This window comes from Salmo trutta, chromosome 16 (genome assembly GCF_901001165.1).
Source record: "Salmo trutta chromosome 16, fSalTru1.1, whole genome shotgun sequence".
In the NCBI taxonomy this organism is placed as follows: Eukaryota; Metazoa; Chordata; class Actinopteri; order Salmoniformes; family Salmonidae; genus Salmo; species Salmo trutta.
This window is the reverse complement of record NC_042972.1, coordinates 22489242-22513182: the sequence shown is the minus strand read 5'-3', so window position 1 is coordinate 22513182 and position 23941 is coordinate 22489242. Positions and strand designations below refer to the sequence as shown.

General features: G+C 43.5%; 1 protein-coding gene across 12 annotated transcripts in view; it reads right to left on the bottom strand.

Moving 5' to 3' along the window:
• LOC115150325 (calcium-dependent secretion activator 1) overlaps window positions 1-10735 on the bottom strand; it is a 167591-nt gene extending 156856 nt beyond the window's left edge. For all 12 annotated transcript variants that reach the window (XM_029693490.1, XM_029693497.1, XM_029693498.1 and 9 more), the window contains exon 1: window positions 10102-10735. In XM_029693490.1, the coding sequence (XP_029549350.1) occupies window positions 10102-10449 (348 nt within the window). In that variant the 5' untranslated portion in view covers window positions 10450-10735. The remainder of the gene's footprint in view (window positions 1-10101) is intronic.
• Window positions 10736-23941: the final 13206 nt, after the last annotated feature.

Here is a 23941-nt window from a genome sequence, read left to right as displayed (position 1 = left end):
CCACCAAGACTCTTCCTAGACCGGCCCGCGCGGCCAAACTGAGAAATCGGGGGAGATGGGTCTTGGTCAGGGAAGTGACCAAGAACCCGAAAGTTTATCTGTGGAGATGGGAGAACCTTCCAGAAGGACAACCATCTCTGCAGCACTCTACCAATCAGGCCTTTATGGTAGAGGGGCCAGATAGAAGCCACTCCTCAGTAAAAGGCACATGACAGCCTGCATGGAGTTTGCCAAAAGGCACCTAAAGGACTCAAACCATGAGAAACAAGATTCTCTGGTCTGATGAAACCAAGACTGAACTCTTTGGCCTGAATGCCAAGCGTCACATCTGTAGGAAACCTGGCACCATCCCTAAGGATGGTGGGGGCAGCATCATGCTGTGGGGATGTTTTTCAGTGGCAGGGACTGGGAGACTGGTCAAGATCAAGGGGAAAGATGAACGGAGCAAAGTACAAAGAGATCCATGATGAAAACCTGCTCCAGAGCGCACAGAACCTCATGCTCGGGCAAAGTCCTAAGCACACAGCCAAGACAATGCAGGAGTGGCTTCGGGACAAGTCTCTGAATATCCTTGAGTGGCGCAGCCTGACCCTGAACATCTCTGGAGAGACCTGAAAGTACAGTAGCTGTGCAGCAATGCTCCCCATCCAAGCTGACAGAGCTTGAGAGGATCTGCAGAGAAGAATGGGAGAAACTCCCCAAATAAAGGTGTGCCAAGCTTGTAGCGTCATAACCAAGACTCGAGGCTGTAATTGCTACCAAAGGTCTCCAACAAAGTACTGAGTAAAGGGTCTGAATGCTTATGTAAATGTTATATTTCAGTGTTTTATTTTTAATAAATTTGCTAAAATTTCTAAACCGGTTTTTGCTTTGTCATTATGGGGTATTGTGTGTAGATTGATGAGGGAGAAAAAAATTATTTAATCAATTTTAGAATAATGCTTTAACGTAACAATGTGGAAAAAGTCAAGGGGTCTGAATCCTTTCCGAATGCACTGTAATAAGGGAAACTAATGGCAGGACAATTTTGACTATCAGTAAGCCAATTGAAGTCCTCTACACATCAAACCTAAATAATGCAGTCCAAGTGACCAATACGGTATCGGAAGCTAGGCTTGAAAAATTCCAACTTTTCCAAACTTCCCAGGATTGCCAGAAATCCTGGTTGGAACATTCCCAAAATCAGGAGAGAATTTTTGGGAAAGTTACCAGAATCTTGTAGCCCTAGCAGCTACCTAATCTCACCACTAGGTTGTTTAAAGGACTGGCCTATCCTGTCATTCCTGGCAACCGTCTCTTTACAGGATGTCAAGCCATGAGACCTAGAGTTGTTACTAGGCAGACCAAATGGCACTATATTCCGTATGTAATGCACTACTTTTGGCTAGATTTTTGGCCAGGACCAATAGGGTTCTTTTAAAATGTAGGTGAGACAGTCTTCTATTTCATGATGCTACTTTGTTGTCGGAGTGGACTGCGGAGCACTCGACTCGGGCTGGGTGCATCAGATCAAGATTTAGACAGACCACTCCAGACACTATTGCGTCCCAAATGGCCCCCTGTTCCCTACATAGTGCAGTACTTTTGACCATGGCCTATAGGGCTCAGGTTTGAAGTTTTGCACTACAGTATATAGTGCATAGTGTACCATTTGGGATGCAGTCCTACTCTCCTTGAAGATTGGTGTTGCTGGGCTGCATTTAATTCTAGGGAACTGATCCCTCCCCTTTGCCCTCCACTCCCATTCATGGATCTTAGACATTCCATTTCTGCCATACTGCTTTCCCCTACCCAGTCTTGTCAGATCTGTGAAGGGGAGTGAACAAGAGAATATGAAGGGAGGGAACCTCTTGAAATGAAATGCACCGCTCCATGGCTATTTAAAACCATACTGCACTACCCACCACCACCTGTTTCCTTCCTATCCCTGCTTTGATATATCACCAAGATCTGACCCTGGCTTTCATGAGGCTAATGAGTTGGGCTGATCCACTTCACTTATCTTGTTATATTAATACAGCCTTAATCCTCCAAATCCTAACCTTCCATCAGGCTCTCTCTGCGCTAAACATCTGTGTCCCAAATTCCCTATTTAGTGCACTACTTTTGACCAGAGCCCATAGGTGTATTAGTACTGAGTGTGTAGGGCGTAGTCTTTCTTTTGCTTCTTTCCTTTCCATCTCGTTTCCACTTCAAACACATTACAAAACCTCGGACAGGCATGGATAAAAACCTGCACACTTTGTCCCACTATATATATATATATTTTTTTTAAACCTTTTTTTAACTAAGCAAGTCAGTTAAGAACAAATTCTTATTTACAATGAACAGTGGGTTAACTGCCTTGGGTATTTGATCTAGCAACCTTTCAGTTACTGGCCCAATGCTCTAACCACTAGGCCAGTTGCCGCCCCAAATATCATCCAAAGTAAATAGACAAAACAAACACTAGACATGATAATTTCCATACTGTTTCCAGAAAGAGCCACGTTGGCACCTCTTCACCATCGTCATTAAAAAGCCCTTGAGGACCAAACGACAAGCAGAGGACCGGAGGAGTGAAGTGAATTGCAGAAGCACGACTACTAGATTACAAGAATGCTAACTTCATCAACCTCTCAATTCGCCACTGATTTGCATCTCAATCGTGTTCATAATGAATTCATCAGGCCTGCGCTGTGTAGCTCCCCTGCTCTGGTTCCCTGTTCCCAGGCAGCAGAGGAGGCGCAGATGACAAGCAGGGGAGCAGCGGTGGGGCGGTGGACCGAGGAGTTAGGGGGATAGCTTATCTCATGAAGGGTCAGTCAGAGATTGAGGTTTGAATATAGTGCAGGGAATTGGTGTTTCTCAGATGGATCATGGATAGAGGAAGGTAGGTAGTATATGGTGTGAGTAATCCACTGACATCCCTAATACCCAAACAAACTCTAGTAGAGGCATTGTAATGTCACATATGAATACAAATCCTTGTACACAAATTCACATACACCAAATATGTACACAAGTACATGAGCCTATATGCACACACACTGACTCAAATATGTTTGGTGTTTAAGAATAGACCCAATGACAGCACAGTAATGCAGCAATGTTCACAATATGCCCCTTCTCCCTTTAGCTGAGAGAGAGCTTTCTGACTGAAGAAATCGTTTTTCACGGGCCTCAAAAGGAAGTGACAGTCAGTAATTGCCCCATTGTGTTGTGTCTTTCACAGGGTCACTGCGCTGCACTTCAAGGAGCAACAGCCCAACTCCTTTTCCTCTGCCTCTGCTACCTCCTCTGTCTGTCTGTCTTTCTGTACCAAGGCCTGTTTCACACTGATAGCCCAAGTCACTATGTTCTGTTGGTGTGCCAGCCCCAAGTCCTAATAACGGATTATAATGCTGCACCCTGGCTGCTCCTCTCCTCTCCTCCACTACGCAGCTACACAGAAGGGCTTTCAAGTCCTTTCATTACACAAAAGCTTTCAGCGTATTCTGGTGGCTAATCTGGAACTATAGGAAAAAAATATAGGCTGTATATTATTTCTAGATGTAGCCACCATCGGGCAATTAGGAAGAAATTCTTACGTGAGCCCTTGGTGTGATTATCAATGGGCTTCCAATGGGAAACCTTATATAACAACAATTACAAAGTATGGTCTCATGACAAGGTGTCATGACTATACAACCATCATTTTTTTAGGAATAAATAATATGTAAATGGATGATTATGACATTATTAATGATAACAATATAGCTTTTAATTTATTTGATTGATCAGTGATCGATGTTTCTTTTTTTTAAGGAAATATCTGAAACAACAGGTTCTGGAGAACACCTTTAAGTTCCACTGTAGTGCTTGGCAAGTACCTGTAATTTTAGGCCTTTTCCAATTTGCAAAACTGGTTGAATCAACATTGTTTCAACATCATTTCAACCCAAAAAATGTATGTGATGATGTTGAATCAATGTGTCAAAACTGATAGTAAAGATTCTCTCCATGAAGTCCCAAACTCAGTCACAACAATAGATCTGTAATGAAGTTCAGGGTCGCCTAATGACTTCATCTTTTAGCTAATGGTCTCAGTCAGTAGTGACATTCATGACTCACGGTCCTGAGTAGACTGGGTCAGAGTGTCCCAATATAGTGCACTAGGGCCCATAGGGCTGAATAATAGGGGTGGTATATATAGGGAATATGATGCCATTTAGGATGCTGCAATGGTTCCAATGTGTGGTTCCACTGTGGGGCTCAAAGCATAGGTAGGTAATATGGTAATGACTGGTAAATGTGTCTGTCTGGCTTTTCATTTCCCTGTCTAGAAGTGGAGACCTAACATTAATGACTTACAGTATTATCTGATTTCAACCTTTATTTCAATATTTATATCAGTAGGGCATTGATGCACACATCTAAACCACTCTGCTCAGTGTCCAATGGATGTGTAGCCTCTTTCATAGAGACAAATAGTTGGCTATACTGTTCTTGAACTCTTAAAATGTACAAATGCACAACTTTATATATACCTGCATACACGGGATGTAGCCTACAGCATGCTATGGCGCCGGACACGTGTCATGTCAACAGGCCTCAGAATTGCCTGCATACCATTATTAAAGGCAGCATCTCCACTAAAGGATCACAGACGACTACTGTATGTGGCTTCCATTCAATCTATACACACACTCCATTGGAACTGTGGCTTCCATTCAATCTATACAAATACTCCATAGGATTGACATACCTGTAGATACAGTTTATACATTCATTTAAAGCACTAATGCTAGTAGTGATGGGGATAGGAGACAGTGGTGGCTTGTGGCACTTTAAATCGAAGGATGGGCTCATAGTAATGGCTGGAATGGACTAAAATGAATGGAATGGCAAGATTCCAGCCATTAATAACAGCCGTCCCTTCACCAAAAAATCTAATCAAATGGTATTTGTCACATGCGCCGAGTACAACAGGTGCATACCTTACCGTGAAATGCTTACTTACAAGCCTTTAACTAACAATGCAGTTTTAAGAAAAATAAGAGTTTAGAAAATATTTACTAAATAAACTAAACTAAAAATAATAGAGAAGCAATAAAAGAACAATACCGAAGCTATGTTCAGGGGATACCGGTACAGAGTCAATGTGCAATACACAGGTTAGTTGAGGTAATTCAGTTAATATGTACATAGGTAGGGGTAAAATGACTATGCATAGATAATAAACAGTGAGTAGCAGCAGTGTAAAAAAGGAAAGAGGGTCAACGCAAATAGTCCGGTTAGCCATTTCATTAGCTGTTCAGCAGTCTTATGACTTGGGGGTAGAGGCTGTTAAGAAGCCTTTTGGACCTAGACTTGGCGCTCCGGTACAGCGTGCAGTGCGGTAGCAGAAAGAACAGTCTATGAGTAGGTTAGCTGGAGTCTTTGACAATTTTTAGGGCCTTCCTCTGACACTGCCTGGTGTAGAGGTACTGGATGGCAGGCAGCTTAGCCCCAGTGATGTACTGGGCCATACGCACTACCCTCTGTAGTGCCTTCGGTCAGAAGCCAAGCAATTGCCGTACCAGGCAGTGATGCAACCAGTCAGGATGCTCTCGATTTTGCAGCTGTAGAACTTTTTGAGGATCCGAGAACCCATGCCAAAACCTTTCAGTCTCCTGAGGGGGAATAGGCATTGTAGTGCCCTCTTCACGACTGTCTTGGTGTGTTTGGACCATGATAGTTTGTTGGTGATGTGGACACCAAGGACCTTGAAGCTCTCAACCTGCTCCACTATAGCACCGTCGATGAGAATGGGGGCGTGCTCAGCCATCCTTTTCCTGTAGTCCACTGTCATCTCCTTGGTCTTGATCACATTGAGGGAGAGGTTGTTGTCCTGGGTCCGCACTGCAGGTCTCTGACCTCCTCCCTATAGGCTGTCTCATCATTGTCGGTGATCAGGCCTACCACCATTGTGCCGCTGCAAACTTAATGATGGTGGTGGAGTCGTGCTTGGCCACGCAGTCATGAGTGAACAGGGAGTACAGGAGGGGACTATGCACGCACCCAAGAGGGGCCCCCGTGTTGAGGATCAGCGTGGCAGGTGTGTTGTTGTCTAACCTTACCACCTGGGGGTGGCCCATCAAGCAGTCAAGGATCGAGTTGCAGAGGGAGGTGTTTAGTCCCAGGGTCATTAGCTTAGTGATGAGCTTTGAGGGAACTATGGTTTTGAATGCTGAGCTGTAGACAATAAACAGCATTCTCATGTAGGTGTTCCTTTTGTCCAGGTGGGAAAGGGCAGTGTGGAGTGGAATAGAGATTGCGTCATCTCTAGATCTGTTGGGGCGGTATGCAAATTGGACTGGGTCTAGGGTTTCTGGGATGAATGTGTTGATGTGAACCATGACCAGCCTTTCAAAGCACTTCATGGCTACAGACGTGAGTGCTACGGGTCAGTAGTCATTTAGGCAGGTTACCTTGGTGTTCTTGGGCACAGGGACTATGTTGGTGTGCTTGAAATGTGAATGTATTACAGACTCAGGAACAGATTGAAAATGTCAGTGAAGACACTTGCCAGTTGGTCAGTGCATGCTCGGAGTACACGTCCTGGTAATTCGTCTGGCCTTGCAGCCTTGTAAATGTTGACCTGTTTAAAGGTCTTACTCACATCGGCTACAGCGGGCGTGATCACACAGTTGTCAGGAAAAGCTGGTGCTCTCATGCTTCAGTGTTGCTTTCCTCAAAGTGCGTACAGAAGTAATTTAGCTCGTCTGGTAGGCTTGTGTCACTGGGCAGCTCACGCCTGGGCTTCCCTCTGTAGTCCGTAATAGTTTGCAAGTCCTGCCACATTCAATGAGCATCGGAGCTGGTGTAGTAGGATTTAATCTTAGTCCTGTATTGACGCTTTGCCTGTTTGATAGTTCGTCGGAGTGCATAGCAGGATTTCTTATAAGCGTCTGGGTTAGAGTCCCGCTCTTTGAAAGCGGCAGCTTAACCCTTTAGATCAGTGAGGATGTTGCCTGCAATCCATGGCTTCTGGTTGGGGTTTGTACGTAAGGTCACTGTGGGGACGATGTCATCGATGCACTTATTGATGAAGTCAGTGACTGGTGTGGTTTACTCCCCAATGACATCGGATGAATCCCGGAACATATTCCAGTCTGTGCTAGCAAAACAGTCCTGTATCTTAGCATCTGCATCATCTGACCCCTTCCGTATTGAGTGAGTCACTGGTACTTCCTGCTTTAGTTTTTGTGTGTAAACAGGAATCAGGAGGATAGAATTATGGTCAGATTTGTCAAATGGAGGGCGAGGGAGAGCTTTGTACGTGTCTCTGTCTATAGAGTAAAGTTCTGTAAAATACAGCCAGATGTCTATTATTCATGTCGTTGTTCAGCAACAACTCAGTGAAACATAAGATATTAGTTTGGTTGGTAGGATAGCCTTGAACGGAGCTCATCCAGTTTATTTTCCATTAATTGCACGTTGGCTAATAGGACGGAGGGTTACCCACTCGCCGACTAATTCTCACACCTGCGTCCCCTGTATCGGCTTATTTTCTTCACGCGAATGACGAGGATTCTGGCCTGGTCCGGTATCTGCAGTAAATCCTTTGCGTCCGACTCGTTAATAATGAAAGTGAGTAATCGCTGTTCTGATATGCAGAAGCGCTTTTCAGTCATAAGAGACGGTGGCAGAAACATTAGGTACAAAATAAGTTACAAACAACGAGAAAAAAACACAAAATAGCACAATTGGTTAGGAGCCCGTAAAACGGCAGCCATCTCCTCTGGCGCCATCAGCCTCCTCTGATGGGAGATAATAATATGTAAATGTGCTAAATACACTGCACTTTATCCCATCAGTGGGTAGGCCTACAATGCAGCGCTGTACCCATGCTGACTCATATGAGTCATCACAGATATGAAGAACAAGCGTTCGTCTGCCATTAAATGAACAGGAATTAAGTGAGGCTTCTTCCCGAATGGCAACCTACATATATTAACTTTATAGTGTAGTGTAAGTGCACTACTTTTGACCAGGCCTCATAGGGTGTGCTATACACTCTTAGAAAAAGGGGTTCCAAAAGGTGATTTGTCTGTCCCCATAAAATAAACCTTTTTGGTTCCAGGTAGAACCCTTTTTGGTTCTAGGAAGAACCCTTTTGGGTTCCATGTAGAACCCTCTGTGGAGGCTGGCAGGTAGCCTAGCAGTTAAGAGTGTTGGGCCAGTAACTGGAAGGTTGCTGGTTTGAATCCCTGAGCTGACTAGGTGAAATATATGTTCACGTGCCCTTGTGCAAGGCACTTAACCCTAATTGCTCCTGTAAATTGCTCTGGATAAGAGCATCTGCTAAATTACTAAAATGACAATGTATCTGAAAAGATCTAGATAGCAGCTTTTTTATAAGAATGTATAGGGATAGAGACCTATGCCATTTTGCAAACACTGCAGCCTGCCATTGTACTTTGCAATTAAAAAGATGATAATATGGACATCAAATAGTGGGCCTGTGGGATTATAATTACATTATCTTATTACCTCCACCGACCTAATGCAAACCAACACAAACGGCCTTATGTGGCATGCCGGCTTGATTTTACTGATATTATTATATAGCAAATCAACATGGATCAACAGTTTTGTTTTTGATCATAGGAACAATGGATAGACACTCGTCCAAAACATGCCACAGAATCTCAATTACAATATGTATGACTCAATTTAGCGATTTAGTATTGAAGAAACTGTTATTCCGTTAACCATTATGGTTATATTTTTGTCGGTATCTTGTGGACATGTTCCGTCGATTGGGCAGCATCCCGCGACGGTTGATAAGTGGCCACCAGTACAATATGTTCTCAAAATCAGCTATATCTAGCCTACACGGTCGCCTATAGGGACAGTTTATATTAGGGGTGTCAAACTGATTTTGCCCCGTGGCCGCATTCGGTCTTCAAGTAGGGCCGGAGGGCCACACTGAAAATTGGTTACCCTATATTTATTTCCTCGTAGTCAAAACTTGCGAAAGATAGTCCTCTATCCATCGTTTTTGGAATTTTCGATATTCCCTGACTGTCTAGCTTTAATTTCGGTGATTATCAGTGAGCCGGAAACAGTCGTGGAAACTGTATAAATGTAGGTCCATTATCATTCCTACACAGTTTCGATTTGGTATTAGTCATTTTAAAGTAGGCTATATTGAGCCCCCCCCCCGAAAAAAAATAATATATAAATATATATTTAGGCCATAGGTTTTACACCCCTGGTTTATATTGAGACGAAATATGGGGGGCATATTGAAGGCTGAATGTATGCCTATTCAACAAACAGGGAAAGGGTTTAAATAAACCATAATTGACCCTAAATTGTATGGTTCGATGGTATGTGGATCACGTGACCCAATCAAATATTGATTGATGAAATAATTACATTTCTATGAATAAATATGTATTATGGTATCGACTGCCTGCAGTCTCCCGGCTAAAAGGAAAATGTGCAGCCCTTCCAAATGTCCTCAATCTTGTCAGGACTTGGGTCTTACTATAAGTCACCTTGGGAAAATGAATCGAGGGGTCAAGTGATGGCGCAAAAAGGCTAACATTTTATCCTACAACAGGAATAGCACGGCACACAGCTCTAGACCTCAAATGAAAGCTAGTCAAATGGTGATGTCTTCAACTGCAATGACACTGCTTTATTTAGGTTATATTCAACATATTCCCTTCCGCAATATACATTTATAAATGACACGCTGCACGGATTGGACGGTTTGCCAGGCCCCGCGACTGATTACTGTGTGTGTAGAACGGTGTTTTTTTCTCTGCAACATCCATCTGCATGATGGTTGCCTACGTACCCACATCATAGCTGCCTGCGCTTCATATCCTCGCAATATGCATGGCTGAATTCAACTACATTCTAAATTCATATAAACAGTGTTGGAGGAAAAGGCTAATGTTTGTATGGTATAGCCTATCAATTAGATATGATGGTATTGCGTAAGGGTTTGTGGGATGGTAGGTTTATTATTAATGTAGCTTTTATCCGGCCCTGTATGACAGCATCTAGCTAATCATTGCCGTGAAAAGGAGGCTATTCGTTGACATGTGGTGATTTACGTCCCCTCCACCATGGGTGGCTTACCTTCTGTTGTCGCCTAGCCATATCCGTGGGCTGTTTTGCATTGAAAGGGTAGGCGATGCACCGCATCACAAATACATATAGTTGCAGCTTCTTTTTGCGCTCCTCTTCCTCCTTCTGCAAATTGGCCTCTTCCACCTTCTCCTGCTCGCTGGCAGCAGACGGGCTCGGGCTGGTCGGGCGAGCGCTACTGCGACTGCTGCTGCTGGGCGCAAGCCCACCGGAGCTCTCGCTCGTCCGGCTTGGAGAGATGCGGGCTCCGCTCTGGGGTGCCGATGCCTCCTTGTGATGGTGTTCCTCCTCCACCATCCCACCATCCGATTCCTCCTCGCTGGATGACGGATCCAACATATCGCTGCCTAGAGAGGATGTAGCCTGGCAGAACTCCTATTTGCAGAAATTGTGAAATTGATACGAATTCGAACAATAAACTGAAATTAAACCGTTATCTGATTCAAAACGAAAGACACCCGAATTAACTGAGCCTTTTCTTAAGGTTGCCATAAAATACGACTTATGCTTGGAGAGAGAGCTGAGATGTTGTATGCACACAGACACAGCACGGCAATATTTTCCTTCACGGTGACTCGCCAGTCACCGCCACGGATGTGCGAGAAGGAGGTGGGAGAGAAAGGGAGGAGGGGCGCAAATGAGTGAAAGTGGCTCCTTCAATGAAAAACGCAAGCGATTGCCTCTTCCTGCCAGTTGAGCTCTAGAATTGTTGGACGAGTTCGCGCAGGCGTAAGGACAGGAGCTGGCCATGGTGCTGAATCTGTTCTTTGGCGCCTGCCTTTCGGTCGGTCGCGTGAAACGGGGTAAACCCGTTGACTTTGAACGAATATCCATTATTGACCTCTGCAGTTGTTGATGTTTTGTTACAGTGTATGTAGGCGTACTGTATTCACGAATCAATTAAATTGAGGTGTAATAGGCTACATGTAAATACGTAGTGAGTGACAGTGGTAGGTTTATTACCATTACTCAGAGCATATATCGCCAATGTATAATCACTATTAGGAATGACATACTGTACACATAATCTACTGCCCCTGCAGATTAATAACCCCCACAAACAGTGGCGGTTCTAGCTTGTATGGCTCCTTGGGCGACCCCCGCACAAAAGCACATTCATCTCTAGGAGACAGAACGCGTCTCCTTCCTGAGCAGTATGATGGATGCATGGTCCCATGGTGTTTATACATGCGTACTATTGTTTGTACAGATGAACGTGGTACCTTCAGGCATTTGGAAATTGCTCCCAAGGATGAACCAGGCTTGTGGACGTCTACCATTTTTTTCTGAGGTCTTGGCTGATTTCTTTTGATTTTCCCATGATATCAAGCAAAGAGGCACTGAGTTTGAAGGTAGGCCTTGAATACATCCGCAGGTACACCTCCATTTGACTCAAATTATGTCAATTAGCCTATCAGAAGCTTCTAAAACCATGACATCATTTTCTGAACCTTGTGAAGGACCTTGTGAAGATGCTGGAGGAAACAGGTACAAAAGTATCTATAGCCACAGTGAAACGAGTCCTATATCGACATAACCTGAAATCCCGCTCAGCAAGGAAGAAGCCACTGTTCCAAAACCACCATAAAAAAGCCAGACTACGGTTTGCAACTGCACATGGGGACAAAGATCGTACTTTTTGGAGAAATGTCCTCTGGTCTGATGAAACAAAAATATAATTGTTTGGCCATAAACACCATCGTTATGTTTGGAGGAAAAAGGGGGAGCCTTGCAAGCCAAAGAACACCATCCCAACCGTGAAGCACGGGGGTGGCAGCATCATGTTGTGGGGGTGCTTTGCTGCAGGAGGGAATAGTGCACTTCACAAAATAGATGGCACCATGAGGCAGGAAAATTATGTGGATATATTGAAGCAACATCTCAAGACATCAGTCAGGAAGTTAAAGCTTGGTCACAACTGGGTCTTCCATATTGACATTAACAACAAGTGTACTTCCAAAGTTGTGGCAAAATGGCTTAAGGACAACAAAGTCAAGGTATTGGAGTGGCCATCACAAAGCCCTGACATCAATCCTATAGAAAATGTGTGGGCTGAACTGAAAAAGCATGTGCGAGCAAGGAGGCCTACAAACCTGACTCAGTTACACCCGCTCTGTCAGGAGGAATGGGCCAAAATTCACCCAACTTATTGTGGGAAGCTTGTGGAAGGCTACCCGTAACATTTGACCCAAGTTAAACAATTTAAAGGCAATGCTACCAAACACTAATTGAGTGTATGTAAACTTCTGACCCACTGGGAATGTGATGAAAGAAATAAAATCTGAAATAAATAATTCTCTCTACTATTATTCTGACATTTCACATTCTTAAAATAAAGTGGTGATCCTAACTGACCTAAGACAGGGAATTTTTACTAGGATTAAATGTCAGGAATTGTGAAAAACTGAGTTTAAATGTATTTGGCTAAGGTGCATCTAAACGTCCAACTTCAGCTGTATATTATTGGTGTCTGCTTCTGCTTTCTGTGGTTGTAGGTGAGGAAATCTCTGTCTAGATTTTGATTTCAAACTCTGGTTACTTTTCAAACTCAAGCATGCATCCCAAATGGCACTGTATTCCCTATTTAGTGCACTACTTTTGACCAGAGCCCTTTGGGAATATAGTGAATAAGGTGCTGTTTGGGATGCATGTCTTCGGCTCTGGTAGTAGGTCTATGCATGCAGTGCTTTAGAAAGTACTCACACCCCTTGACTTTTTCCACATTTTGTTGTGTTACAACCTGAGTTTAAAATTGATAAAATTGTGTTTGATAAGGGAATAGGGTGCCATTTGGGTTTCACATTAAAGAGTGTTTTTATTTACTTTATCCTTGTCCTCTTTGCATTTTATGTTGAGTTTAAAATTCACAGTTTGCTGTCCATACATTGAATGGAAGCTATCTATGGTGGAAAACAAAATTGATTGTACATTTTGATGATGGAAGGAACTAAAAACAAATCACTGTTTTGGATTTCTCTATGTAGCAACTGGCCCTCCATTGGTTCATACTACTGCGTAATACTATCAATTACCTTGTCACATCTAACTACAGCACTGCTTATGGCATCTTGTTCTCTCTGCCTGCTTCCCAAATTACACCGTATTCGGAAAGTATCCAGACCCCTTGACATTTTCTTTACGTTACAGCCTTATTCAAAAATGGTTTAAAATAGTTTTTTCCCCTCATCAATCTACACAAAATACCCCATAATGACGCAAAAACAGGTTTTTAGAATTTTTTGCTAAATTATTAAAAATGAAACTGAAATATTACATTCACATAAGTGTTCAGACCCTTTACTCAGTAATTTGTTGAAAAGCCTTTGGCAGCGATAACAGAATCGATTCTTCAAAGTGGGTGGGGTTATATCCTGCCTGTTTGGCCCTGTCCGGGGGTATCATCGGATGGGGCCACAGTGTCTTCTGATCCCTCCTGTCTCAGCCTCCAGTATTTATGCTGCAGTAGTTTATGTGTCGGGGGGCTAGGGTCAGTCTGTTACATCTGGAGTATTTCTCTTGTCTTATCCGGTGTCCTGTGTGAATTTAAATATGCTCTCTCTAATTCTCTCTTTCTTTCTTTCTCTCGGAGGACCTGAGCCCAAGGACCATGCCTCAGGACTACCTGGCATGATGACTCCTTGCTGTCCCCAGTCCACCTGGCCATGCTGCTGCTCAAGTTTCAACTGTTCTGCCTGCGGCTATGGAACCCTGACCTGTTCACCGGACGTGCTTGTTGCACCCTCGACAACTACTATGATTATTATTATTTGACCATGCTGGTCATTTATGAACATTTTAACATCTTGACCATGTTCTGTTATAATATCCACCCGGCACAGCCAGAAGAGGACTGGCCACCCCTCATAGCCTGGTTCCTCTCTAGGTTTCTTCCTAGGTTTTTGGCCTTTCTAGGGAGTTTTTCCTAGCCACCGTGCTTCTTTCACATGCATTGCTTGCTGTTTGGGGTTTTAGGCTGGGTTTCTGTACAGCACTTTGAGATTTCAGCTGATGTACGAAGGGCTATATAAATAAATTTGATTTGATTTGATTTGATTCTTGGATATGACGCTACAAGCTTGGCACACCTGTATTTGGGGAGTTTCTCCCATTCTTCTTTGCAGATCCTCTCAATCTCTGTCAGGTTGGATGGGGAGCGTCACTACACAGCTATTTTCAGGTCTCTCCAGAGATGTTCGATCGTGTTCAAGTCCGGGCTCTGGCTGGGCCACTCAAGGACATTCAGACTTGTCCCGAAGCCACTCCTGTGTTGTATTGGCTCTGTGCTTAGGGTCAAATCTGTCGTTCTGCCCCTGATCAAGGCAGTTAACCCACTGTTCCTCGGCTGTCATTGAAAATAAGAATTTGTTCTTAACTGACTTGCCTAGTTAAGTAAAGGTAAAATAAAATCAATGAAAAAATTGTCCTGTCGGATGGTGTACCTTTGCCCCAGTCCGAGGACCTGAGCGCTCTGGAACAGGTTGTCATCAAGGCTCTCTCTGTACTTTGCTCCGTTCATCTTTCCCTCGATTCTGACTAGTCTCCCAGTCCCTGATGCTGAAGAACATACCCACAGCATGATGCTGCCACCACCATGCATTACCATAGGGATGGTGCCAGGTTTCCTCCAAATGTGTTGCTTGGCATTCAGGCCAAATAGTTCAATCTTGGTTTCATCAGGCCAGAGAATCTTGTTTCTAATGGTCTGAGAACTTTAGGTTCCTTTTGGCAAACTCCAAGTGGGCTGTCATATGCCTTTTACTGTGGAGTTGCTTCTGACTGGCCACTCTACCATAAAGGCCTGATTGGTGGAGTGCTGCAAAGATGGTTGTCCTTCTGGAAGGTTCTCCCATCTCCACAGAGGTTTGGCCGGGCGGCCAGCTCTAGGAAGAGTCTTGGTGGTTCCAAACCTCTTTAAGAATGATGGAGGCCACTGTGTTCTTGGGGACCTTCAATGCTGAAGACATGTTTTGGTACCCTTCCCCAGATCTGTGCCTCGACACAATCCCGTCTCGGCGCTCTACGGACCATTCGTGGTTGCATAACATCAGGTACTCAGCTGTTAACTAACTGAATCCAACTAAATAGTGCATTACATTCATTTTGAGTGCAGTGACCTAATGAGATTTTTTTCTTACTTACTATACTACACACAATTTTAAAGTGTATTATTTTTATGCTGTATGTGTTGCTTATTAGACTCCACAGTGCCACACATTAAAGGGAACTAAAACTTTGTTACAGACTTGAGAAGGAATTTGGTACAGTATAGCTTGATAGTATCAACCTGCACAAACACACACGCGTGCGTGCGTGTGTGTTTGTGCAGGTTGACATCTACTTGAGGTGGCTTTTGCTCTGCCATCTGCCTTCTTAATTAAGAGTATCAGTTTGTTGTCATGACTGCCAGTTGGTTGATGACAGCAGAGAGAAAAAGTATGAACAAAAATTATTAAAATGTATGCACTAATTGCTGTAAGTCACTCTGGATAAGAGCATCTGCTCAATGACTCAAATGTAAACAATGTAAATGTAAATCTCAATTGGCTTTCAACCATCAATGTAAGGTAGCCACATCAATGGTTTTAGGTAGACATAACCTTTTCAATGGTGGACTCAACTTTACTGTTTCTGCATTACACTATAGACTCATAGAAAATTTTTTTTCCAAAGGAATCTTCACCTGTCAAATCAAATCAAATGTTATTTGTCACATGCGCTGAGTACAAAAGGTGTAGACCTTACAGTGAAATGCTTACTTACAAGCCCTTAACCAGCAATGCACTTTTAAGAAAATATAAAAAACCCTAAAAGATAAGAATAACAAATAATTAAAGAGCAGCAGTAAATAGCAATAGCGACGTATATACAGGGGGTACAGGTAAAGAGTCAATGTTTGGGGGCACCGGTGTCGAGGTAATTGAGGTAGTATATACATGTAGGTGGAGTTATTAAAGGGACTATGCATATACACTGCTCAAAAAAATAAAGGGAACACTTAAACAACACAATGTAACTCCAAGTCAATCACACTTCTGTGAAATCAAACTGTCCACTTAGGAAGCAACACTGATTGACAATACATTTCACATGCTGTTGTGCAAATGGAATAGACAACAGGTGGAAATTATAGGCAATTAGCAAGACACCCCCAATAAAGGAGTGGTTCTGCAGGTGGGGACCACAGACCACTTCTCAGTTCCTATGCTTCCTGGCTGATGTTTTGGTCACTTTTGAATGCTGGCGGTGCTTTCACTCTAGTGGTAGCATGAGACGGAGTCTACAACCCACACAAGTGGCTCAGGTAGTGCAGCTCATCCAGGATGGCACATCAATGCGAGCTGTGGCAAGAAGGTTTGCTGTGTCTGTCAGCGTAGTGTCCATAGCATGGAGGCGCTACCAGGAGACAGGCCAGTACATCAGGAGACGTGGAGGAGGCCCTAGGAGGGCAACAACCCAGCAGCAGGACCGCTACCTCCGCCTTTGTGCAAGGAGGAGCAGGAGAAGCACTGCCAGAGCCCTGCAAAATGACCTCCAGCAGGCCACAAAAGTGCATGTGTCTGCTCAAACAGTCAGAAACAGACTCCATGAGGGTGGTATGAGGGCCCAACGTCCACAGGTGGGGGTTGTGCCCCCACCAAATGCCAAACGTTCAGGACGCTTGGCATTTGCCAGAGAACACCAAGATTGGCAAATTCGCCACTGGCGCCCTGTGCTCTTCACAGATGAAAGCAGGTTCACACTGAGCACGTGACAGATGTGACAGAGTCTGGAGACGCCGTGGAGAACGTTCTGCTGCCTGCAACATCCTCCAGCAAGACCAGTTTGGCGGTGGATCAGTCATGGTGTGGGGTGGCATATCTTTGGGGGCTGCACAGCCCTCCATGTGCTCGCCAGAGGTAGCCTGACTGCCATTAGGTACCGAGATGAGATCCTCAGACCCCTTGAGAGACCATATGCTGGTGCAGTTGGCCCTGGGTTACTCCTAATGCAAGACAATGCTAGACCTCATGTGGCTGGAGTGTGTCAGCAGTTCCTGCAAGAGGAAGGCATTGATGCTATGGACTGGCCCGCCCGTTCTCCAGACCTGAATCCAATTGAGCACATCTGGGACATCATGTCTCGCTCCATCCACCAACGCCACGTTGCACCACAGACTGTCCAGGAGTTGGCGGATGCTTTAGTCCAGGTCTGGGAGGAGATCCCTCAGGAGACCATCCGCCACCTCATCAGGAGCATGCCCAGGCGTTGTAGGGAGGTCATACAGGCACGTGGAGGCCACACACACTACTGAGCCTCATTTTGACTTGTTTTAAGGACATTACATCAAAGTTGGATCAGCCTGTAGTGTGGTTTTCCACTTTAATTTTGAGTGTGACTCCAAATCCAGACCTCCATGGGTTGATAAATTGGATTTCCATTGATTATTTTTGTGTGATTTTGTTGTCAGCACATTCAACTATGTAAAGAAGGTATTTCATAAGATTATTTCATTCATTCAGATCTAGGATGTGTTATTTTAGTGTTCCCTTTATTTTTTTGAGCAGTATATAATAACAGAGTAGGAGCAGCGTAGAAGAGGGGAGGGGGGGGCTAATGCAAATAATCCGGGTAGCCATTTGATTATATGTTCAAGAGTATTATGGCTTGGGGGTAGAAGCTGTTTAGAAGCCTCTTTGACCTAGACTTGGTTCTCCGGTACCGCTTCCATGTGGTTGGAGAGAGAACAGTCTATGACTAGGGTGGCTGGAGTCTTTGACAATTTTTAGGGCCTTCCTCTGACAACGTCTGGTATAGAGGTCCTTGATGGTTGGAAGCTTGGCCCCGGTGATGTACTGGGCCGTACGCACTACCCTCTGTAGTGCCTTGCGGTTGGAGGCCGAGCAGTTGCCATACCTGGTAGTTATGCAACCAGTCAGGATGCTCTCGATGGTCCAGCTATTAAACCTTTTGAGGATCTGAGGATCCATGACAAATATTTTCAGTCTCCTGAGAGGGAATAGGTTTTGTCAGGCCCTCTTCACGACTGTCTTGGTGTGCTTGGGCCATGTTAGTTTGTAGGTGATGTGGACACCAAGGAACTTGAAGCTCTCAACCTGTTCCACTACAGCCCCGTCGATGAGAATGGGGGGGTGCTTGGTCCTCCTTTTCCTGTAATCCACAATTAGTCCCCATAGGATAACTATTTTTGTTCTACGTAGAACCCTTTTGGGTTCCATGTGGAGTCCTCTGTGGAAAGTGTCCTATATGAAACCCAAAAGGGAAACCCAAACCTGGAAGTATAAAGGGTTATTCAAAGGGTTCTCCTATGGGGACAGCCGAAAAACCCTTTTAGGTTCCAGATAGCTCTTTTTTTCCATGAGTGTAGCTACATGTTGTCTTGCAAAAATAATAACACCTTGGCTGAAGTGGGGCCCACTCAAAAAGTGTTTCACCAGACTTTAAAAAGCATTTTAGCACATGCCTTTACAACCAAATATCTCTCCCAAATAGCTTATGAACTCATTTATTGTCAGTTCCTCTTTGCAGGTCGGCGTGTGTTACTTCTTTCCAGCCTTGCAGTTTCCCTAAATGGAATTAATAATTCATTCTGCGGCTCCTTACAGCTCCTTACTGTAATAATGCTGTGGTGTGTTCTCTGGTTGTCCAGCCCTATTCATTTTACAGTATGGTGCAGAACAAGTCTATGATACAGGAGGGCTCTGAGGCTAGAGATCGGTCTCTGGTTGTCCAGCCCTATTCCACTTTACAGCCTGGTATCGTCGTGTTGTTCAGCTAGAGAATGGTCAGATCAGCTTCTTTACATCCATGTCAAAACCCCACCGGGTCCTCAGAGACCAGGGTGTCAGCTGTACCACGTGTCCACTAGACACTACTCAGAGCTCAACGCTGCTTGCATTAGCTGACCACTGACCTGCAGCCGGACTAGGGAACAAACTGAACGTAACAGATAGAAATGTTATGATTAGAGCTGACATGATTCCTCACTCAACATGTCACAGAAGCATGTTTGTTCTACATAACATATTCTGAACATTCCACAATGTCAGCTGACCATTGATCTGCAGCTGGTACTGGTTGAACTGTCATGTGACCCCACACACGCCACAAGCATGCATACACACATGTGCACACACACACACACACACACACACACACAAACAACAGACACACACACACACACACACACAGCCATGTCACCATGAAGACTCTGACAGGGCTAAGAGCTGAACTAACCAGTGTGATGACCGGAGCAGAGATTAAGTTAGCATGTGATTGACCCCTACAGTAGGTAAATAAGAGATGCCCAGTAGTGACAGCCGTATTTGTGGGCTACTCATGGCTTGGAAGAAAAAGACTGTACACTGTGGATGCGTCCCAAATGGCACCCTATTTGTTTATTAGTAGGCCCATAGGGCGCTGGTCAAAATGAGTGCACTATATTATATAAGGAATAGGGACACAGACAGACTGTGTGATGAATTGGGACACAGACTGTGTGATGTCGGTGTTACTGTACTGAAGCTGCCCTCTTTATAACACAACTCAATATCATTAGTGCAGTTCAGGCCTTCGGTGAAGGATGCTATGAGACCAGGACACCATGTCTCTTTTAGTGATCTCTGGCAGGACTTGTATCTACCTCTGACATATAGACAATTTAAACAACCTATTATTAGGTGGTAAGATTTTAACTGGAACAATCTTGGTGCAGCTGTGTGTAAAGGCTATTCAGGGGTTAATCATTATGATGCCGTCTCACACTTGTCATTTTGCAGTTACAGCTGCAAATATATTTAACATTTTTACTGTGAAATTATGTGGTAATAGGATGTTCCACATGACTGCTGCAGTATGTGTTTGATATGTGTGTGCCGTGTGTGTGTGTGCCGTGTCTGTGTGTGTGTGTGTAAGTATGTGAACTGTATGTGTGCCATCGTGGGAGTATTTGTAATTCCAGGGGGTCTTTCGCCATAGAAATAAAATATCTAGAATGCCAAAAAGCATCAGGAAATTTTACTTGAATGTGAATGTCCATTCTAGTCCTTCTCTTTCTATATCTAGCATTGTGTGGATGTGTCAGAGTAAATATAGTGTTTCCTCTTTCCCATAAGAAAATGCTATGGATTATTCCTCAGTGATTAAAAACCTGCGCCATTGTGGTTGATGGATATGACAACATTCCTTTTGACTAATTAAGGCTTTACAGTATGTAGCACCATCCATCCACCAGCTCTGACAGGATTTGGGTCTCCACTGTGAAACTACACTCTGCATACTATTAACTAGAGCATTACATAATAGTCCTATATGCAATTCATTATACAATCTCTGTTAGTAAAAATATTTCATATTGGAGCTTACTGTGTTATGAACATTAGAAAGCGTGTGTTGAGAAATCACCTAGCTACTCAAGTTACACTATGCTCCACAATAGACCCTGGTAATGTATTGTTTCATGCTCCCTCTTGGTCAGATTGGTATTGTGTAAGACAATGCATTCTCTACAGGTTACCTTTAAAAAGGCAATAAATAAATAAATACAACAATAGACTGACATTTTATTACAGAAGGGCATCTTGCTGAGGAGCCCATAGGACCAGAGAAGGAACCTCCTTGTATTTACAGCACAGTTTTAACTGGTTCCTTTAGCAGCAACACACTTAGAAAAAAAGGTGCAATCTAGAACCTAAAAGAGTTCTTCAACCCTTTGAAGAACCCTTTTGGGTTCAATGTAGAACCCAGTCCCCAGAGGGCTCTACATGGAACCCAAAAGGGTTCTACCTGGAAACAAAAAGGGTTGTACCTAGAACCAAAAGAGTTCTCTTATGGGGACAGCCAAAGTTCCCTTTTGTAACCCTTTTTTCTGAGTCCATCTCAGTGGCTCTGTCTCCCCTGCAGTGAAGTAAGTGAGCACCCCAGTGTCTCTCTGAAGACTGGCTCTCTGTGTGAGATAGAGGACAGCTATGGAACCATGCCATGGGGGAAGCAGGCACAGCGCCGGCATTACTCTCTCTCTCTCAATTCAATTTCAATTTAACGTCTCTCTCTCTCTCCCTTTCTCTCTCTTTCTCTCTCTCTCAGACAAAAACTAAAATAAGAAACACCACTGGCCCTAACATGAGTCCCAGATGCTCACCAGTAAGATTAGGCAGCAGATCCATCTGCACATACTTTCACACTGTTTCACACAATCAGCCTGGTACTGTAGCAGTGCTTGCTTGGTTGGGGGTGCTAAAGAAATAATACATCCATAGAAGTGATACTTTGTTTACACCCCACTGAAAAACAAACACATTTACTGCTTGTGGGGCAAAGAAACTGAATTCTCACTATGAGACCAGTCTTCACCATACTACATCTAAAGTACAGGGCAATGGACTTTGTAAATGTGTTAAAATACATTTGCAGATTTTGAATCTGCTCGCGCTCTGAGTTCTGTCACTGTTGTCACGTTACCAAGAGATTCGTAAGCTTGTAAAAAGTTTTGTATGTTTGTAGAATGAGATTTGCAAGTGAAAATGTGATTTGTGCTTTGGGGGCAGGAGCTTTTGCAACCACAAATCTCAATGTGTTACCACCAAATTCTAAATACAAACTCATGTAGTTCTGTCATCATTATAATCCCATATCTTCTCCTGTTCCTCATCTCCTCCCTCTTTCTCTCTCTGTGCTGGGCTAGTGCTTCCCATGGTGCTGCAGGCAGGCAGAAAGGAAAGCAGGCTCGGCTCAGGCTCAGCTCAGCGTGTGCTGGATGGGCAGGCATGATGCTTTCATCCTGCTGCCTGCTGGCATTCAGATGACATTGAATCTTACAGCCGGTCCCGTGAGGTGACCAGCTGACATCTTCAGATGTTTCCCCAGTTAGCGCCTCTCAACACTCCAGCTGAGTGGTGCAGCTGTCTAAGGCACTACATCTCAGTGCTAGAGGCGTCACTACAGACCCTGTATCACAACCGGACGTGATCGGGAGTCCCATAGGGCGGCACACAATTGGCCCAGCGTCGTCCGGGTTAGGGGAGGGTTTGGCCAGAGTAGGCGTGTGTACACATTCATGTTTGTGTGCATCAATGCCAGAGCTAACAGGGACATTTAATTGCCCTTAGTTTTTGATTGTGAAGTAGGTTTTCCTATAGATACTTACGTTGGACATACTGTGTTCTCTGATTTAGTAAATATTGGGAACATGAAATGGCTTTTAAACTCATCCTGTGTATAATGTGCAAAAAATGCTGATTGAATCATACATAGTGCAGATGAATCATAAACACACAACATACATAAAATATACATCCATATTGCATGACTTCATTTCTGAAAGAAGAACTGACAGTGTGGTGTAAACAATGAGTGATATTTTGTTATCCCTATAGAGCTGGTATTAGATACCTACAGTAAAACTTTAGAAATGTTGCGGAAATGCATATTTCCATTCCAAGTCGCCTTATGGACTTCATTAAGTTCTAAGTACTTTGCCGAAGTTACACGGTCATTTTAAAACTCTTGTCTTCCAGCCTCCATCCTCTCGACCTCAAAGATAGAAAGGGAGAGAGAGAGAAGGATAGGCAGGGAAAGATCAGTTTTCTCAGTGATTTAGGGACTTAAACCCCCAACTCCTGATTCTGCCATAATCACTGTCTTTATAGGACTCTTCAGTAATTCTCTCTATAACCTTTTAGAGGTTAAAACCCTGGAAGGGTGACCAAGGGGGAGCTGTAGATACATCAATTCCTCAGAACGAGGTGCTTCCCAGCCTATAGTTTGGTTTCTGATAGTGGACATAACATCGAAGATCTGATGTTATTTTAAAGGTACAAATTCAACATATTTTATATGTTGTATGTCTATATTGAAACTTGGTTACCATGTTGACATCATCCTTTGGTTGAAATTTCTCCCTCAAAAAACAACAGTACTGTTTATGATAACTTTTTTCAAATCTAAATTATTTCCCATGTAAATTCCACTTCCCAATACGTAGACAAATTACATTGTAACAATGTTGATTCAACCGGTGAGATGTACATTTAACCGGTGAGATGTACATTTAACCGGTGAGATGTACATTTAACCGGTGAGATGTACATTTAACCAGTGAGATATACATTTAACCAGTGAGATGTACATTTAACCAGTGAGATGTACATTTAACCAGTGAGATGTACATTTAACCAGTGAGATGCAAATGGATGTTTTCCTCTAAATCAGTAGTCTGTTTCTTTACCTGTTCTATCATTTAGATCCTCCCCATTAATAGAACTTTGTCTACTGACTGAAAATGAGTCATATCAGAATAGAGAGTCTGAAAACAATATTTGTTAAAATATGGAAAGTCAGATGGGGGCATATACATCTGAGTTGATAGGGTATTTTATTACCTTTAGCCAATGTTTTTCCTTTTCTCTCTGCTGTTATATAATTTGAACCATCTTCCTTAAACCGCATTATAATCCCTCCTGAATCTTTCTCACATATAACATTTTGATTTTTCACTGAAGGTACAGTAAACTCCCTGTCATTTTTTGGAGAGGATGTTTGTAAGTCTCCTGGACTGCATGTTTGTAGAAGTATAATTATGTCTGAACTATATACAGTTACAGTATATACAAAGTCTGGGTCTGTGCTTTCCACACCAAAGGTTGAAAATCACAAACCCTGAATGTTATAGCTGCTCATACAGTACTTAAAGATGTTATGTTTCAAATGTTCTTTTACGATGTGTTTAACAGTCGAATGCTTGATCTGTGAACCAATTTATCATTGTGGGTGTTAGCATGTGCTATAATAGGTTATGGGGATAAAAAAATATCTGGTGTGACCACCATTTGCAGAG